The 19,199-nt window shown below is 43.2% G+C and overlaps 1 protein-coding gene across 5 annotated transcripts in view; it reads right to left on the reverse strand.

The window, feature by feature from the left end:
• Window positions 1-773: 773 nt before the first annotated feature.
• Window positions 774-19,199, reverse strand: part of ATP10A (ATPase phospholipid transporting 10A (putative)) — a 179,237-nt gene continuing 160,811 nt past the window's right edge. For 4 of the 5 annotated variants that reach the window (XM_061626943.1, XM_061626940.1, XM_061626941.1 and 1 more), the window contains 5 exons: window positions 13,961-14,161; window positions 12,176-12,256; window positions 4,923-5,027; window positions 3,314-3,501; window positions 774-2,008 (listed from right to left, as the gene is read on the reverse strand). In XM_061626943.1, the coding sequence (XP_061482927.1) occupies window positions 1,309-2,008; window positions 3,314-3,501; window positions 4,923-5,027; window positions 12,176-12,256; window positions 13,961-14,161 (1,275 nt within the window). In that variant the 3' untranslated portion in view covers window positions 774-1,308. Of the gene's footprint in view, window positions 2,009-3,313; window positions 3,502-4,922; window positions 5,028-12,175; window positions 12,257-13,960; window positions 14,162-17,988; window positions 18,279-19,199 lie in introns of those variants that run through there. The other variant, XM_061626944.1, reaches the window with a different exon arrangement.

Here is a 19,199-nt window from a genome sequence, read left to right on the forward strand (position 1 = left end):
TGTTTTTTAGCTTTTTTGTCCTTTTAAGCTACTGAAATGGTTTTGCTCTCCCTCATCTGTTTATCAATTGAGCATGCTTCTGCTATTTTTATAAACTTTAATAAAACCTTTTCTCCCTCTCTCATAACATGAGAACTCGTGGACATCCAGAGCAGCTGAATATTGGAAGATTCAGGACAGACAAAAGAAAGTACTAAGCTGGATGGCTTTAAAAGAGGATTAGATAAATTCATGGAGGATAAGGCTATTAATGGCTACTAGCCAGCTATGACCTCTATGCTCTGCTACCACTGTTGGAGGCAGTATGCTTCTGAATACCACTTGCTGGAAACTGGAGGAGAGGGCAGTGATCTTGTGCTCAGATCCTGCTTGCAAGCTTCCCATGGGCACTGGTTGGCCACGGTAAGAACAGGATGCTGTGCTGGATGGGCCATTGGCCTGATCAGCAGGCTCTTATATTCTTAGGTTATGTTCTTATACTGACTGCTCTCCAGGATTTCAGATGGGGGTCTCTGCTAGCCTTTCCTAGAGATGCTGAAGATTGAACCTGGGACATTCTGCATGCCAAACAGATGCTCTACCACTGAGCTATGGTTAACAACAGAACTGTAGTACTATACAAACACTTAATCTGGGTTACCTGTAGCATAAATCCCACAATTTCCCTAGCATATTATAACTTCTTTCATTGCAAGTGGCACACTGACTTAAAATAAAGAACTATACCATCACTGATGCAAGAGAGGATAACATCATTGCAATATAGATGTTTATTATTTTCACACGATACATAAATTGCTATGGTTGAAATATAAAAAATGGGGGCGTCACGCCTGTAAATTGTCAGTATTATTTCTGTGACAATAAAACATCACTGTACAGAGTGAAGCTTTTTTTCCTATGGATTTCTGAGCAATTTGCTTTCATGTAGACATTCCTTCCTCCCCTCCCCGAAGCAACGTGCTGAGGACTGCTTAAGTTTTATTAAGTCAGTATAGGATTTTCCCTTCCTATGTTGGCTGAAACACTGGTAATCACATCTATCTTTGGGGAGAAATCTAGCCGCTGTGACCTGGTAAATGAGCCCGGAACAGAAGCAAATAAAAATAAACATTGCATTTGTATAAAATGAGATGAAAAATAAATACATATATGTATCTTTTCATTGTATATAAAGCTCTTATTTTCAACATATTGCGCTTAAAATTCATTTAAAAATAAAACTATGTACCTTGATATTCTGTTTCATCTTTGGAAACAGAGCAATATACTCTTGTGCAAATAGAAATATACGCTACAATGCCTATGTCATAAACAAGTTGACTCAAGAGATTCAGTTTTAAAGCAGCCATCTGCAGCCTTTTTCATTTGCTCCTGAAAACAGGTTGAGCTTTGCTCTGTTGAGCCTTTGAGGTCCTGAGAACTGTAGCTACATGGAGCTGCATTGTCCTGCCTTACATTCTGTAAACTGCTCGATAACCAGGGCAGCTCTCTTCCAATGCCATTAAACAATGGAGTCAATGCGATCCAGTTCAATAAGCTGAAGTCTGTTTGGTCTGCTGTCGAGTTCCACTGGAATGTTTCATCTACCAGTGTCGGCTCCAGCTCTGAAGGTCCTTTGGGAAAACCCAAAGATGCTTCTTCTTGACTATGAGCCAATGAAAAATGCCCATTCTCCTCACATAACTGAGCACCAAGAGGAGGAGCAGGAATGTTTAACCCTGTTGTGGACTCTGTCTTTGGTTTTGGTGTCTTAGGTAGTTCATTTCCTTGTTGAGATAATTCGGAGGGACTGTTTTGATTACAAGCCTTTAAAGAGTCACTAGCAATGAAATATGGGCTTTCTGGAGAATAATGAACACAGGGGTATTTATGGGGATCAGTGTCCTTCTTGTTGTTCCATTTGTTTATAAGCTGGTTGCGAGCATCTGGCGGCATCCTTGACAACTGGCGTCCAAGCTGAAGCTGGGTGGGGAATAATGTCCCTTGAAGTGTTCTGTACAAAAATCTATCAGGGAGAGGAAATGCTCACACAGGACCAAAGAATTAAGAAAACAAAATGTACCAAAAGAATACTGTCCCAATTACATTTTGTCTGAATGATGCAGGAGGGATGGTTTTCTAGAATGCCATTTGAGGAAAGATTGCATGTTTGTCAGAACGGAGATGTGAAGACCCTTCCTCTATTGCCCGCCCCAACTATTTTCTGGTCCCCTTCCCTCATAATCATAATATGAGTAAGGAAAGGGTGTGCACTTTTCAGCGGGATTCAAATTGATCTCTTGAGAACAAAACAGTGATGATGTTAAGTGGATCACTGAAACTTTAATCGCTTTGTCATCTGTGCAAGGCAAACTAGTCTGGTTTTTACAGCAAACATGCCCCAAGAAAACGAGGAGCACAGAGCAGGTTTCAAGCATGCATATCTTTAGCTAGTTGGGGAACAGTGAGAACGACTAAGTGCTGTGCATGTTATCCCCTCTCCAGTCCACTCCCCTTCTCAACCAAATAACAGGCTGGCAACTGTAGCTTTTAAAATAGGGTTCTGCATGCACAGTCCCAGCTGCTCTGCATGCATTCCTTTTGATAAGGGCATCAATTTGGTTTGTTGCAGAGGAGATAATATTTGATCTTGGCTTTGTACAGATTATCATGCATGCACGTAGAAATGAATGCACAGAGGGGAGAGTAGGATCCCATCCACTGGTCCTGCTCATAGACCCTCAGGTGTTAAAGAACCCATTTGCAAAGGAATCTATGGGTGCAGACTCCTCATGTGTAACCTATATCCTGCAAAAAATGGAGGATACAAAATGAAAATTTTGTAGAGTATTTTGTGTTGTGCAAATATCTTAAGGGAGACTATCCATATTTAATTATATAGATCCTATGCAATATGTGCAATGTGAGGAGGTTGGGGATGGAGCCAGTGGTCATGATCTGATCCCTCCCCACAATTCATTTCTATACTACATGACTGTCTGCACACAGCTCTTAAAATATGTTGATGTATAGTGTTTTTTGTTATGTTATCTGAATTTAGCTGTGCTTTTTTGTTAACAAATCTGCTTTGCTGTGATCTATTTGATATTCATTTCATTTATTTGTTATGGCCAATGGCTAAAAAAAATGAAACAATTGATTCATTTGGGCACTTGATTCATTTAGGCTTGACAGCTCTATGACATATTTAGATTATTTCTGCATATGCACATGCCTACAGCTTAGCAATATAGTTCCAAATGTCTTCACAAAAGAATGAAAATGAGAAGATCGATCCACTAACAAATATACGCAAAGAAAAATACTCTACCTGGGAAGCAAAGCAACAGCAGGTGTTATAAGGCAAGTCAGATAAAACATGGGATCTCCCACCAGCGTTTCCATGATCCAGTAGGGATTGGATGGAGGATAACATATTGGACAAGATGCATTGTAGAGGAGAGCCACAATGAAGAACAAAACAATGCTGAAGACACAAGATGAGAAATGTATCCAAGTCTAAAAGAAACATACTCAAAATTAATTTGCAATTCTGGAATGCCAACAACATAGCAATGGATTTTCCCTCTGGTCACGTTCACATGTCATGATAAACCATGGCTTGCTGTGCATGAGTGAACTGCACCCACTTTTACCAGCTTGCACTAAGAGGAAAGAAACCATGACCCCTAGCTTAGCATTATATCTGATCATGGGTTGTTATATTCCCAAAAAGCTATGATCTGAACCACGGACTGTGGTTTGTTCTTGGCTTATTGATCATGGCTTGTTGGAGTGAAACAAACCATAATTCTTGCTTTGGATATAGCACTAAGCCAGGGATTGTGAACATTTCCTCCACATACTAGCAGAGTGGAAACAAAGGACCCAGCTAAGTGTGTTCATGGAAAATCATTAACTATGGTGTCCTGTGATGTGAACTAGGCCAATGTAGGGAAGCGCAACACTCTCTTTTCCAACCAAAAGGGGATTTGCCATACATGTGAGAAAATTTAAGGACACCAAGTAGGGGATTAGTGTAAAAAGGCCTTTCTAGATGATATTGTTCTTCTGAGAGGATTTTGGAGCCAGAACTGAATCAGCCAAATGATGTCATCCCACTGAACACTCCCATTATGGAAGAATTCCTCTTGTCCAGTACTGAAGCCAATTGATGGAACTGTGGAGAGGGGGGAAAAAATCCCCACGCAAATGGGCATTCATGTCTATTTGCTGTGGAATTAGCACAAGTGGCATCTTACAGGTACCTTTGGATAGTGCCTGTGACATCAGAGCACAAGTCTAGCACTGGACCAATTCCTCTCAGCTTGATTTGGAATGCAGTTAGCAATTAAATATGGTTAGTCTGCAGGGTACACATTTCAAACAAACCATAGATAGGGTAAACAAACCATGACTTAGTGTTACTCATGGATCAGGCCACTGAGTGCACATGCATGAAGATAATACTCCCCACCATCCTGGAATTACAGGAAATTCATTTTGGAAGGGCAGTGGAAGTCACTTAAGACTGGCACATTTGTTACATTCATGGGGATCTGTTCATACAGGTGAATGGGCAAGGACTAAAGGCAGGGTGAGAAGGAGACAGGAGTCTATAAACTTGATGTGATGGAAATAGGAACAAAGGAAGCTGTCAGAATTCCTGAGCAGGACCCAAAAAATGAACCTGGCAGCTAGCCGGTTCTTCTCTTGTGAATGCGCAGAAAGTTTTACAATCAGTTTCCTTTAATAAACCATTACTTAAACAGAATGTATGAAACTATCACTCCACAGTCTTAAGCCATTCTCTGCTGGAATGGCTAATAAAATCAGCTAATTATAGGAACACTGGAATATAGAAAGAGTGCCATGCAAGACAGATATAAAAAGATATAAAAAGAGCAAGTTCTTATGCCATGCTTATGCAGGCAACTTACCCAGGTTTTGGTTTCAATAGCTAAATGCAATATTATGGCGAAGAGAGCTATGGTGGTGATTGGGGTTCCCCATGAGAATATATCCACATCTGAATTATAATATGTCTGAAAACATTAAATGGGGATTAAGCGAATTTGGTCTTTAAAAAACATCAAGCACATAAACTAAAGTTCAACATATTTGAAAAGCTTAGGGCAATTTCACACATTACAAAGAGGCAAACCCGGATTTGCCAGTACACGTACGCTCAGTCACAACTCCTGGATGAATACACTCGTATGCCCCATTTGTTTCAAAACATGTATTCACACATCATTTAGAGCAGGGCTGGGACTTCTGGGAAGGGTGACTTCGCTTGTGCCTGCTTTTTGAGACGAGCTCTCGTCTCAGAAGAAGCTTTTTCAGTTTTAAAATCAGTCAGAACGTTCTTTTTGACTGGTAAAGATTTTCTCCCAGGCAGGGAGAAACGTAGAGATTAACCACAAAAGCCTGTTTTTGTTGGGAGGACTGGATTTCATTAATTTATGAGAGAAGGTTCAGCCAGCAATGCTGGACGGACTTCCAACAAGCTGTAACTGATTAAGCGACACGTTTATCTTTTCTTCAAAGAAAAACGGACTTTAACAGGCAAGCATCCTTCTTTCTATTTTTTTTCACTTGGTTTAAATCGTTGCAGCAAAAAGAGATTTGTCAATGAATCAGCTATAAAGAATTTCTGGGTGAGTTATAACTCTTCTCTTTTATTCACGAAACTAAGGAGGAAAGAAATTGAAAAAGCCTATCTTTGTTTTTATTGCAAAAAGCTGGCCTGGAAGTGCATTCTAAAGATACAAACGGAAGAGGGATTTCTATTTCGAGGAGGGAAAAAAATAAATTTGATTTATGAACTTTGGAGTATTATATGTCTGGGACTATTTTCTTTTTGGTCTATTTCATTTTGACGAATCTACTTGTTCATGACGCCATTAACTGTTTTGAAGCTGGGAACTAAATTTGTTTTGTATTCCTGAACATATAAGAGATAAGGCAGGCTGTACTGTCTACACTGTGATGTCATCAAGCCTGGAATATTAACCCAATTGTGGCTGAAATAATTTTTGTTTTTGTGGTTTTAAGAATGGCAATCAGGAAAGTGGCTGAGACCATGGAAGAAATTATGTTTCAGAAAATAATGGATGAGATTGAGATAACGAAACAAACCCTGAGACAGGGTAGACAGGAGATGAAAATTGAATTTGGCAAAATGACGCAGGAGCTTAAAGAAATAGGGGATCTTGTGAGAGAGGGGATTGATGAGATTAGAGATGAGAAAAGAAAAATTAAAGGGAAGATACAAGCCCTGGAGATTGGAACAAATGTGGAATTGGAAAAAGATCTGGAGTTTATGGATATTAGAAACAAAGTTTACTGTTTGGAATTCAACGTTGTCTCTGAAGAAATTAATGAAGATATTAGAGATAAAGTTATCAATGTCTTGGATAATTTTTTGGACTGGAATGATGTGATGGAGCTTGACATAGAAAAAAATCTATGGAATTAACTACAGATATGTGACAATGGAAAAATTCTTAAGAGATGAGCCAGTGCATTTTGTAAAAAAGAAGAACAGAGATATGACTTTACAACAATATTTCAGCAACATATTCAGAATTGTTGGCAAGGAAATATTTGTGATAAAGGAAATTCCCATCAGACTCTTATTATATGACTATGGCTATGACAGCAAGATTAATATGGGATACTGATAATGGAAGAATGGATACTGAAATTACTGGACTGAACAGGACTATTGAAGATGGAAGATGGAATTAATATTGATAATGGAAGAATGGCTATTGAAATTATTGGATCTAACAGGTTTGATGAGATGGATCAATCTATATGTTTATTTGGACTATGGCTATGACAACAAGATTATTATGGGATACTGATAATGGAAGAATGGCTACTGAAATTAGTGGACTTAACAGGATTATTGATAATGGAAGAATGGCTACTGAAATTACTGGACTTAACAGGATTATTGAAGATGGAAGATGGAATTAACATTGATAATGGAAGAATGGCTATTGAAATTATTGGACCTAACAGATTTGAACGAGATGGATTAATCGACATGTTTATTTGGAGAAAAATTGAAAGATATATCTCTCAAGGAATTGAAACCTCTCTTTGACTTTTTGTGGAAAGAATAAAGTAATGTTTATGAGATTTGATGATTAATTAAGATAACTACTGGAGGAAAGTGATTTTATAATATAATTTAGGAGACAGGATTGTTATATATTGTAGACTTATAACTGATCTGCGACAAATCGGAAGTCAACATTTTATTTTATTGTTTAATTATTTTTGTTTTGTTTTGTTTTTTGTCTTTGAAAATTTGAATAAAAATTAATGATAAAAAAAAAGAGCAGGGCTGGGAAAACATTCAGGCTAAGGGCTACATCACTCCAGTGAAAAGCTGTCAGGGGCCACATTTCAGCAGCGGACAGGACCAGGCCCCAAAGTGGGTGAGGCCATGCTTACACACAATCACACACCCGTAATGCACTCAAAGCTATTTTTCCATGGAAACAGAAGCATATATTTAATTCTTAGTAACTCCATTCAAGTTTCTCCTTCCATTTTGGAATTCCTCCTCCCTCCATACGACTATTCCCCTTAGCTCAGTGGTCTTTGATTGTTTCCAACCTAGGGCCCACCATTAACCCAAAATGCATCTGGGGGCCCATTTCTTTCTTTCTTTTTTTTACCATATATTTGCATGGTGATAGTGCGGCCATTGCCACCTGCTTTAGATCATGCTGTGCCCTTGCAGTGTGTCCCAGCCAACCAGTTGAAGACCAGTGTCCTAGCCTGTCAAAACAGCTGCCTGCCATCATCATCTGGAGAGGTAGCTTCTCTCTGCTCTCCCTTTTCTAACACTGTTAATAATCATCACCCCATATTATATGCCAGAATAAATGGAAATTCTTACCATGAATTTCTCTTCCCAGGGGTTCCTGGACGGCATGTAGAGTCTTGGGATGGCGCCTCCCCTGGCATGACAGGCAGGGTCCTAATTACCTCACCCAGGGGGAGGAGCCATCCCATCCTCTCCAGACCAGCTGGAAGAGCAAGGATGGCCCCTTGATCCTCAATGGGAAAAACTCTGTATCCAGACTCATAAAAAGAAAAAATGCCATGGAACTAGGCAGAGAAAAATGACAGAACTATCTTTTTACTAGATTAGATAATGCCATGAAATCCCCAGGGAGGTCCTAACTACCTCCCTCATGTGGGGCACCAGCAGAAGCCACTAGGAACTACTATGAGTAGACTAATGGCACCAGAATGGTGGGGGAATGCCCTCCAGGAACCCCTAGGAAGAGAAATTCATGGTAAGAATTTCCATTTATTCCCCAGTGGTTCCTGGAGGACATTCAGATTCTTGGGATACACCAGAGCCCAATTACCTGCTGGGCGGGATTCCGGATGCCAACAAGTCATGCATGAACTACCTTTTGCAACACCCTCCTCCCAAAGGCTGCGTCAGCTGAAGCCCAGGAATCAATTTTATAGTGTTTGGAGAACATATGCAGAGAGGCCCATGTGGCTGCTCTACATATATTCTCAATTGGGAAACTCCCCTTAAAGGCAGTTGAAGTGGAACCCTCCCTCAATGAATGGGCTCTGAGTCCCCCCAGTGGTGATTTCCCCAGAGTCTGGTAGGCCTGAACAATTGCCTCCTTGAGCCACCTGGAGATGGAAGATGAAACCTTCCTTCCCCTGGTAACCTCACCAAAGGAAACGAACAGAGCCTCGGTTTTCTGAACCCAGAAGTCCTATCTAAGTAGAAATGAAGAGCTCTGCACATATCCAGGGAATGCCAGGCCCTTTCCTTGGAAGAAGTGGGATTAGAACAGAATGATGGGAGAACTACCTCCTGTGCCCTATGAGAAATGGAGTTAACCTTAGGAATAAAGGACAGATCTGGCCTCAGGACAACCTTGTCCTGATGAAAATACACAGCTGTGGATCAGACGACAGGGCCCCCAGTTCTGAGACTCTGTGTGCTGATGTGATAGCCAGTAGAAAAACTGTCTTGAGTGTCAGGAACTGCTCCTCGCACGTAGCCAGTGGCTCAAAAGGGTGCCCCATCAAGGCGGAGAGTACCCAGTTCAGGTTCCATGTAGGAAACCTATGAATCACTAGTTGAGCCATTTCAGGTCTAAAATACCCTTGTCTGACCATTCTTTTTCAAGACAAGAAAGAACATTGAGTAGACTCCCCTGTTCCTTTCCCGAGCTGGTACTGGTTCCACTGCGCTGATGTCCAGGAGATGTTGTATGGCCATGAGGAAGGCCCTGTGCTTGTCCGACTTGGTTGACTTCGAGGTCCTGATGAATTTCTCTCTGGGGTGCCTTGAAAATTCCAAGGAGTACCCTGAGGAAACTTGCCAGGACCCAGCGATTGGACATTGTCGTGGTCCAGACTGTCTTGAAGTCAAGCACGAGTCCCCCCTAACTTGGCATCAGGATAACTGTTCCTTCTTCGCTCCCTTCTGGAACTTTGATTGGGAGGGGTGAGGTGGATGGGATCTTGCTGGTTGGAACTTGTGTATCTATCTTGTCTCCCCCACCGAGCCTTGTATCCTGATGACGTGCTTTGGTGATGGAAAGGCTTTGAGCTTACGTTCATCCTTCTTTGCCCCTGGCAGCGCCTTCTGCTTGTCCCTAGTTTCAATAAGGACCTTTTCTAGTGATTTCCCAAAAAGCTTGCCCCCTCCCCAAAGGGAGAGTTGGCCAGACGCCTCTGGGATCCTGGGTCCACGTCCCAATGATGGAGCCACAGGTTACGTCTCGCCACTGTGCTGGAGGCCATAGCCCTGGCATTAAACCTCATAGTGTACCGTGTGGCATCAGCTTGGAAGGCTGCTGCCAGAGAGATCTTCTTCAGACCATCTTTGATGCTCTTGGGAACGTCCTCTCTGTTGGTCAGCTCATCCACCCACATCATGTTCGCTCTAGCAAACACTGATGCAGCCGCTCAGGCTCTGAAAGTGGTGCCTTGCGCCTCGAAGACTCTCTGCAGTGCCACCTCGACCCTCTTCTCACAAGCATCCTTAGGCTCCCCTTCCCCCTCTGTTGAAAGAACCGCAGAGGAAGAGAGAGCGACCACTGGCAGGTCCACTGCTGGCATTCGAAGCTGTTCCATCACCACGCGGGCAAAGGAGTAATGCTTGCTAACCAGCTTGTGCAGCGGTTTATGTTTACCTGGAGATGCCCACTCTGCTGACCACAGCTCCTGGAAAGAGACTGGAAAAGGGAGAGTAGCTATTCTAGGGTGGCCTTCTGGAAAGGCTGATTTAGACCCCTTGGAGGAAGTAGAAGTGGCTGGATCAGCTTTCTTAGGTTACTCTTCAGGTAATTCCAGGATCCTCCTAGTTTTGGCAAGAAAACTCTGCTGGGAAGAGTCTCCCCCTTGGGGAAGGGGCTTGCAATGCCGCATCAGATAGTTCCCCTTCCTCCCTGTCTGATGAGGATGAGGAGTGCCTTGAACCTGATAGAAGCCCCAAGGCAGTAACGGCCTTATTACTAAATCTCTTTTGCCCCATGTCTCCCCTTCTGACTATGGGAAGATGGGCCTATGCCTGCCCTTCTGGTTCCTCCTATAAATTGGTGTGGAAGAAGAGGCAGATGAAATGGATATGGAGGAGAGAGATGAGAAGGTGTGGGGGAGGGCGATTTTGTATGCCTCCTCTTTTTGTGACCCTTGTGGGGGTGATGCCTTCTCTTTTGAAGAGTGGGCAACTGGGAAGTGCAGGGCCTGGGACTGGTTCCTGACCAGGCAGTCCCAGTCCACCTAACCACTTTTGCCACCACCCCTCTGACCCAAATGAGAAACTTTGGGAAATCTTCCTGCCCCGGGATAGAGGGGGGAAGCGTTACTTACCCCCTCCCTCCGGCACTCCCGCACTCTCAAGGCCTGCTCCGAGTGGTGGGAGAGAGATGGTGACTGCTCTTCCTCCATCTCGCTAGTTTGCATGGGTTCACACCCTTCCAGGGGGCTGCTAGCCATCACGGGTGAACTTTACCAGGCCCTCCAATCCTATGGTGGGGGTAGGAGAGGCCTGAACTGCCTTTCCTGCTACTCTTCGCAGCAAAACCAGAATGCGTGTCCTCTCGCCACTGCCCTCCTACGCAAGCTCACGCCTCCCTTAGATTTAAGGAGAGGTTGCAAATCGCCAAATATTAGTTGCTGCTGCCTCTGTGCCTCATCTTTTAGGTGAAAGGGCGAGAGGGTGTGAGGTGCTAGCTCCCTTGTTGTGGGCTCCTAGGCTCTCTAATTGTTCTCACACTCCTCGTCCTTATCTAAAGAGTTTGGTGAGGAAAGGGGGAGGGACTGGAGTCTAAGGATAAGCCAGAACAAAGAAGCAATAAAGAAGAAAGAAAGGTGAGGAATCTAACAAAAGAAGACAGGCTGGCTCTTAAGGAGCTCAGCCAGACCCTGACCATCCAGTGCAAAAGGCAGGGCCGGTCTGGAGGATGGGATGGCTCCTCCCCTGGGTGAGGTAATTAGAAGATAGGACCCTGCCTGTCGTGCCAGAGGAGGCACCATCCCGAGAATCTGAATGCCCTCCAGGAACCACTGAGGAAAGCCTAATATATAGGCTGCTTGGCACAGGGAAAATCCAAGCACCATTGCGTATTGCACAGAAAGCTTTTTTTCTGCTACTGGCATCCTGACCCCACCTCTCTCCCAGCACCAGCTTTATTTTTAATATCTATAACCCGGCCTGTGATAATGTTTGAAGCCCCATAATTGTCATATGTTTGGAAGCTACATTCCTTCCATTGGTGGTCTTGTCTACAGCATATTTGCCAAGCCTGGCTCCCCTCCTCACTCCCGATTAGAGAGCAGAAGAAGAGTCTACTACAAAGCATTATTCAGGCAAGTTTTACTAGGACATTCCCCTCCCCATGATTACCACTGTGTGAGAAGAGGGTGTGGATGAACCCGTTAGCATTGCCCTCTCCACCATGTCCCTTTTGCCAATGTCCAGGGTTCTAAATTCCACAGGGACCCTCCACAAGTAAAGAAGCCTCCCTGTTGCAGAAATTCACCTTCCCAACACATGGAAGTCAATGAAGCCAAGGATGTGGCGGAAGGGGTGGGCCCAAATTCCTGCTCTCCTCCTTATGTGATGGTAGATTAGGGGGCGACATGGGGAAGAGAGAACCCAATGAACCTACAACTGATAACTTACAAAGTAAGGGATGAAAAAGCAAACCAGGCTTTGGTAGAGAGCATCAATCATGTTCATCCAAAACATATGTGGCTGGTATTCCTGCAATAGAGAAACACAGAGTGAGAGCTTCGAAAGATAAGCCACAATTTGTATTTTTTTAAATCAATTGCAAAAAAGCATAGAGTAGCTCAAGTGTGGATTTCAGTCTCAGTCAGGTCCATCTAGACACACCACTTAAGTTCTCTAATCACAGGTCCAGATACAAGCTTTGAGGGTTTCAGCTAAAAAATGAGCTTTACAAATCCTCAAATTCTTTTCTGGCTCAGAGTAAATTCCCAGTTTACCCCCCAAACCCCACTGTCTCAAATCCACATTTCCCTGGTTCATCAGCCCCCCCAAACCCCTCTCCTTCCCCTTTCAGCACAACTTAACCACACTCAGCCCCCAATCTGCCCTTCAGTCCCCCAAAGGGTGACCATAGCCCTTAGAAAAAAGGCACTGAGTATTCATGGCACTTGTAATCAGCATGGAGTTCTGCTGCCCCAGAATGGGTTGAAATGGAAGTGGGAAAGTAGTTTGGGGAGGCTGGGTGACTTAGGGATGTCTGTTTGGCTCAGAAGGAGGTTTCCCCCCCAATATTTTTGGAAGTAGTTCACCTTATTTTCTGAGCCAGTCTGTCATGGAGTATGTAACAGCTTGATCTAGTCCCATCCACAGCCCCACTTGACTCCAGATCGTTCTGACAATGCCCAGTCTTTGAAGCATCGCTTTCTGTGCCTCTCACCTCCTAATCTGGCAGGACCATCAGATTCCTGAATGGGACTCTAGTTCTTAGGCTGTAGTTATTGACAATATCAACTTGTCAAATAAAGTGCTGGATCCAGACTAAGGGCAGAAATACACTCACTGTTCTGCTGGTCCCAATGCGTCTCCACCTCTTTTCTGAAAATGGGGGCACAAAACACTAGTCAAACCTTGCCCCTTTTTACTGTAAAACCTGGTGGGAGCAGCTTGACTGTGTGTTGTGTAAAAAAAAAAAACAGCTTCGAAGAGATTTTGCAACTGATTGGCAGATCAACCTGTTTCCCCTCCAGGTGTGGCCAATGGAAACGCTTTGCTGTGGGTGACTCATAGCCTTAGAATAGAAACACACTCACTGTTTTGTCAGTCCCAGTGCATCTCCACCTCTCTCTTCTGCAAACGGGGGCACACAAGAGGAGTCAAACCTCCCCTTTTTATGGTAAAGCCTGGTGGGATTAGCTTGTGTGCATTTTTTTAAAAAAAATTCCACTTCAAAGAGATTTTGCAACTGATTAGCAGATCAACCCATTCCCCCTCCAGGTGTGGCTAATGGAAAAGCTCTGATCTTGCAACTAGTGTGTTCATAGCCTAAGTTAACTGAATGACTGAAGTTAGTCATGCCTTAAGTTCCTTTGATTTCAATAGGAACTAGATTTTAGTAGAAAGTAGGGTTAAGCATGCAGGGGAAGGGGGTGTTCATGATTCGTCATTTGGCTTTATGCTGTATTTTCCAGCTCTAAAATCTAGAACTATATCCTGATCCCAATTTAATCTGGCTCCTTAAGTTTCCTCTTCATAGGAACCAGTGCAATCTTTGACCCTTACTTTGAGGAAATTTTCAAAAATTATTTTAAAACAATAATTCAAAAATATTAGCAACACAAATTGCTTATAATTTTTTAAAAAGTTTAAATTAGTATGAATCCATCAGTTTCAACCTCCTGTTGCAGCACCTGAAAACACACAGAAAACACAAGGTTTGGGTTGGGTGGTTTTTTTTACCTCCATTTTCTGGCCACTTGTGTAGAGTTGAGGCACAGCAATTAAAATATCTGCAGGTACATCTTTATCAAGCACTCCAACAATCAGTTGGGGAAGGGATGAGAATAACAAGTTAAAGAAGATCAGGTACCACTGGTCAATCATGGAAGACCCAGAAAATCCACAGTAAAACTGGTACCAGAAGAGAAGAGCCACAAACATCTTTAAAAGAGAAAAGAAAACCACATTAACTGTGCACAGCCTTTAGGATTTCCAAGCACCACATAATGCTATAAAGAAGGATGTGGCATTTCCCTTTTTGGAAATATTCTTCCCTTTTTGGCTGCAAGAAAATAGGCCTCACCCCCAGTTCCAGGCCTTTCTCTCAATGAAAGAAACAGCCAGTTTCACATGAGTGCACTTGTAAAGGGAGGGAGGAAAACTATGCATATAAGCAGCAAAAACATTTCTCATTCTCCCATATCTGTAAAATCTGCAGGATCCTAAATGAGGAGCAGCGGAGAAGGAAAGTTGATAGTAGAGGTGTGCTACCTTTGCAGAAAAATAATGGAGGTTTAAAAACAACCCCTCCTTCCATCCCTACACCTCAAAACCAGCCTGTGTGAGGGTTGTGTAGCAGAAGATCATGCACAGGCAATGGCATTGTGGAATGTTTACTTCCCACGCAAGTGACACTTCCCACGCAAGGATCTCCCAGTTCTCATCCACCTCCCTTCCCTTGTTTTTAGATACCCTCGGGGTTCCTTTGGAGACCACAGCAACCACAGAGGGCAGCGAAGGGGGTAACTGGGCACAAACACAGCACACCCATGGGAATGTTCTTGGAATCAGTTTTCTCGCCCCCACCCCCCACTAATGGTCATGTAAGTATTTCACTCAGAGAAAACTTCTTCTGTTCCCGATCTCCACTACTGCCTCTCCCACTCCCCTGATGAATCAATTGGAGAGAACAACTGGAATTAGAGAAAGCTTTCTCTGAGCCAAAATCCCTTTACAACAGGGGTGAGAAAACTGGTACCTCCAGATACTGCTGAACTACAACTCCCACCATTCCTGACCACTGGGCTGATAGATTTGATTTGATTGATTTATTACATTTATATACCGCCTCATAGCCGAAGCTCTCTGGGCGGTTTACAGCAATTAAGATGTTTTACATTGTTTTTAGATGTTTTAAACATTCCTGCCTTAGGATAGCCTCTCGGGCATCTGAGGAGCCAATTTAACAGAAGTATTAAAAGACTGGAGAAAAGATATTTTTTCCTGTGGCATTGTAAAGCCCTTAATTTGTAGTTAGACCACCAACAGAAACATCCCAAAGGTGTGGGAAGAAGGTATTTTACAGGCATGAAGACAACATATAAATATTTTAAATTTAAAAAGTTACATATTAACTATAACATTCCTGAAGCCAGAGACAGATTGAGTGCACCATTCTTGTTTGTGGGCTCCTGCAATCCATCACCCACCCCTATTTTAGCTTAGTATCTGGGGCCCACAAATGAGTAAATATGTCTTCTGAGGGCTAATATTATACAGTTAAAAGACCTTGCACATGCACATTCTCAGATATCAAGAGTATAAGCTTCATTCTCTACTGCATAGGAAAAGTCTTGGAACATTCAGAAGGTTTCTTATCCACATGGGCTCTTTGGTGTCTGAGAAGGGCCGATTTCAAAGAAAAACATTTCCCACACTCTATGCATTTATTTGGTTTCTCTCCTGTGTGGACCCTCTGGTGGTGTATGAGATACCACTGCTGAGCAAAACATTTCCCACACACTAAGCATTGATATGGTTTCTCTCCTGTGTGGACCCTCTGGTGGTGTATGAGATACCACTGCTGAGCAAAACATTTCCCACACACTAAGCATTGATATGGTTTCTCTCCTGTGTGGACCCTCTGGTGGTGTATGAGATACCACTGCTGAGCAAAGCATTTCCCACACTCCAAGCATTGATACGGTTTCTCTCCTGTGTGGACCCTCTGGTGGTGTATGAGATACCACTGCTGAGCAAAGCATTTCCCACACTCCAAGCATTGATACGGTTTCTCTCCTGTGTGGACCCTCTGGTGGTGTATGAGATACCACTGCTGAGCAAAGCATTTCCCACACTCCAAGCATTGATACGGTTTCTCTCCTGTGTGGACCCTCTGGTGGTGTATGAGATACCACTGCTGAGCAAAGCATTTCCCACACTCCAAGCATTGATACGGTTTCTCTCCTGTGTGGACTCTCTGGTGTTTCGCAAAGATGGAAGAGTAGGCAAAACACTTTCCACATTCGGAGCATTTATACGGTTTCTCTCCTGTGTGGACTCTCTGGTGTATTGTGAGATGTGATTTCTGGGCAAACATTTCCCACACTCCAAGCATTTATATGGTTTCTCTCCTGTGTGGACTCTCTGGTGTTTCGCAAAGACAGAAGAGTAGGCAAAACGTTTTCCACACTCCAAGCATTTATACGGTTTCTCTCCTGTGTGGATTCTCTGGTGCATTATGAGATGTGATTTTCGAGCAAAGCATTTCCCACAGTCCAAGCATTTATATGGTTTCTCTCCTGTGTGGACTTCCTGATGAATTGTGAAATGTGATTTCTGAGCATAATGCTTCCCACATTCCAAGCATTTAAAAGGTTTCTCTCCTGTGTGGACACTCTCGTATGTCATGAGCTTGTCAGGAGGTGGAGTCTAACTTAACACTTGAGTTGTTGCAGTGCGAGGAGGAAGGGGGGGAGATATAAATAGATATAAACATACATTTGATGTTTTATGTGATTGTTTGCTGGTGAATTCAGAGTGAACAGCAATACACAATTGCTCTTAACAGTTGCAAATGTGAAACCCACACACAAATATAAATGGGGATCTGGACCATAGGAAGCTGCCTTATACTGCATCCAGCTCCCTGGCAGAGGCTCTCTAGGATTTCAGACCTTTTCCAGCTGTTCCTGGAGTTCAACATTCTGCATGCAAAGCAAATGCTCTGCCACTGAGCTATGGCCCTTCCCCTGCCCCTTGAGTAAGCTTAGTATCAACAAATTGGCTGGCACATATTTATAGGGCTCTACATGCCTAAATACCAACTTGCTGAGAGTAGAATGGCATGACCTGAGGGTGAATCTACATTGTCCAGCTGGAGTCTATGCAAAAGTGATTCCCAGAGTCTGGTTGCTGGACATGCCAAGGGGGAACCTCTGACCAGTGCAGTCCCCTCCTGCACCCATGTGTAAACTAAATGCCTGATGCCACCAATACTTCCTCTCATCTCGTATGATTCCAAGATGTTTATTACAAATCATTTATAATCATTGGACATTTCAAATGTACATTTCTGTGAGCACAGCTGCTAAAAAGTGTTATGTTTCGATTTGTACAATGTCAGCCATACATGCAAGAAATACAAAGAATGCCCTGGTCAGTCATCTAGCTATGTTCTCTGGAGCAGTTCTGTTGGCTTCTCCACAGAAGATGGTATGAGCATTTCTACCTTAGCAATTCTCATTAAAATAAATACATCTGCTATTCAAACTTTGATTCCTCTTTGAAGAATCTTCAGGACAAATACATTTTGAAAGATTTATGTTTAATTTACAGGCAGCCTCTGAGCAAACTATATCAGGGATTTACACAATAAATGCAGAGCTGAACTGCTCAGTAGTCTCTTCTCCCAAATCCAATTGTGTGCAAACTTGGGAGACACACACTGGCTGTATGACTCTATAGTCAAGGAACAGGTTGACATAAAACCTGCAAAATCTTGTCAGCCAAAGATGCTGAAGGATCTGCACTTTTAGTCACCCCAGTGTTTCAGGACTTACATTAAGAGTACTTTTACAGGTCAGCTTCAAAGGCCGGAAATGTCATATCTTGCCTCTGAAAGGATGGGGTTTTGCAGAGGAATGATACTTGCAAATCAATTCTTGTTTTATTTCTTTTTTTTATGAAAAAGAGTTGAACAATAACATGTATTTGGATCAATTCCCATGTCACCCCCTTAATGAGGGACCATGTGTAATCAAGCCTCACTCTGCCTGGATTAGTCTCTGAGATTCTAGAGCAAGTTCCATTGGTTGTCACTACAGACAGTGGTGGCTGGTGAAGGCTTCCAATCACATGTACTCTTCCTTCACCATGCCCCATGCTCTCAGCAAACAATGTTCCCAGCGACTGAAGAACTGCTATCATATCCATGAATATCTTGCTCAGCAGCTACTTCCCCCCCATAAGTAGGCAGATGCTCCTCTATGGCTGATGGTTTGAAATGTTTTCTCTCCGTTCCTTTCCCATATCCTTGTGGAAGCATCCACTGATGCTACTAGAGGACAGTGGACAAGAACACAGCCAAAGTAGGATCAGTGGTGGCACTGACTGGAAATTCATTTTGCCAGAAGCTTTAAGAAAGATGAAAGAAGCAAGAGTGTATCTGGGAATGTTTTGCAACTGCTGCCACCCACAATGGCTGCTGGGAAATGAAGCCTGTTCCTTTCTTCTGAAAGCTTCTTCTGAAATGGCCTTGCTTATTTATATGTGAATTGAACTTTAGGTATTGTCCTAAATTTTTTTTGCCCAATAGCTTGAGGACCCAGCCGCACGAGGAATCCAGAAGAGTTCAATTCAGAGTGGTGGCCTTGATCTTTAACGGTTTGAGGCCATGATACCTGAAGGATAATCAATCTCCACATATACATGCCCACACTTTGAGGTCATCATTAGAGGCTCTTCTCTGGGCTTCCCCACAAATCTGAGGTGGGGCAGGTGGTTATCAGGATGGGACTGGGGGGGGGAGAGGGTCTTTTCAGTGGTGATGCCCCAGTTTTAGAACACTTCCCAGTGAGACTTGCCTGGCATCCACACTTATGTCTTTCCATTGCCGACAAATACTTTTCATTTCGCAGGCTTTTAAACTTTCTTTATCTGCTTTACTTGGTTAATTTTGATATTTTTTCTGCTGCTCTTACAGATTTGCTGTTTTTAGCTTATTTTAATGGAGAGCACAGAAATCCTAACCCCCTATCTACTGTGCTGGAAGGGGTTTGGAAGTGTCCATCTACCTGGCTCTACTACATGACTGTCCATTCATGACAACTGACCATCTTGGCTGGGGCTGATGGAAGCTGAAGTCTGACAACATGTGGAGATCCACAGGTTTCCCATCCCTGCCCTAGGGTCTCCCAGATGGAGATAATGCAGCAAGTAAGTGTGTGGTTCTGCTCTAACCTGTAATACTGCAATTAAT

The sequence above is a fragment of the Rhineura floridana genome, chromosome 5 (genome assembly GCF_030035675.1).
Source record: "Rhineura floridana isolate rRhiFlo1 chromosome 5, rRhiFlo1.hap2, whole genome shotgun sequence".
NCBI lineage: Eukaryota > Metazoa > Chordata > Lepidosauria > Squamata > Rhineuridae > Rhineura > Rhineura floridana.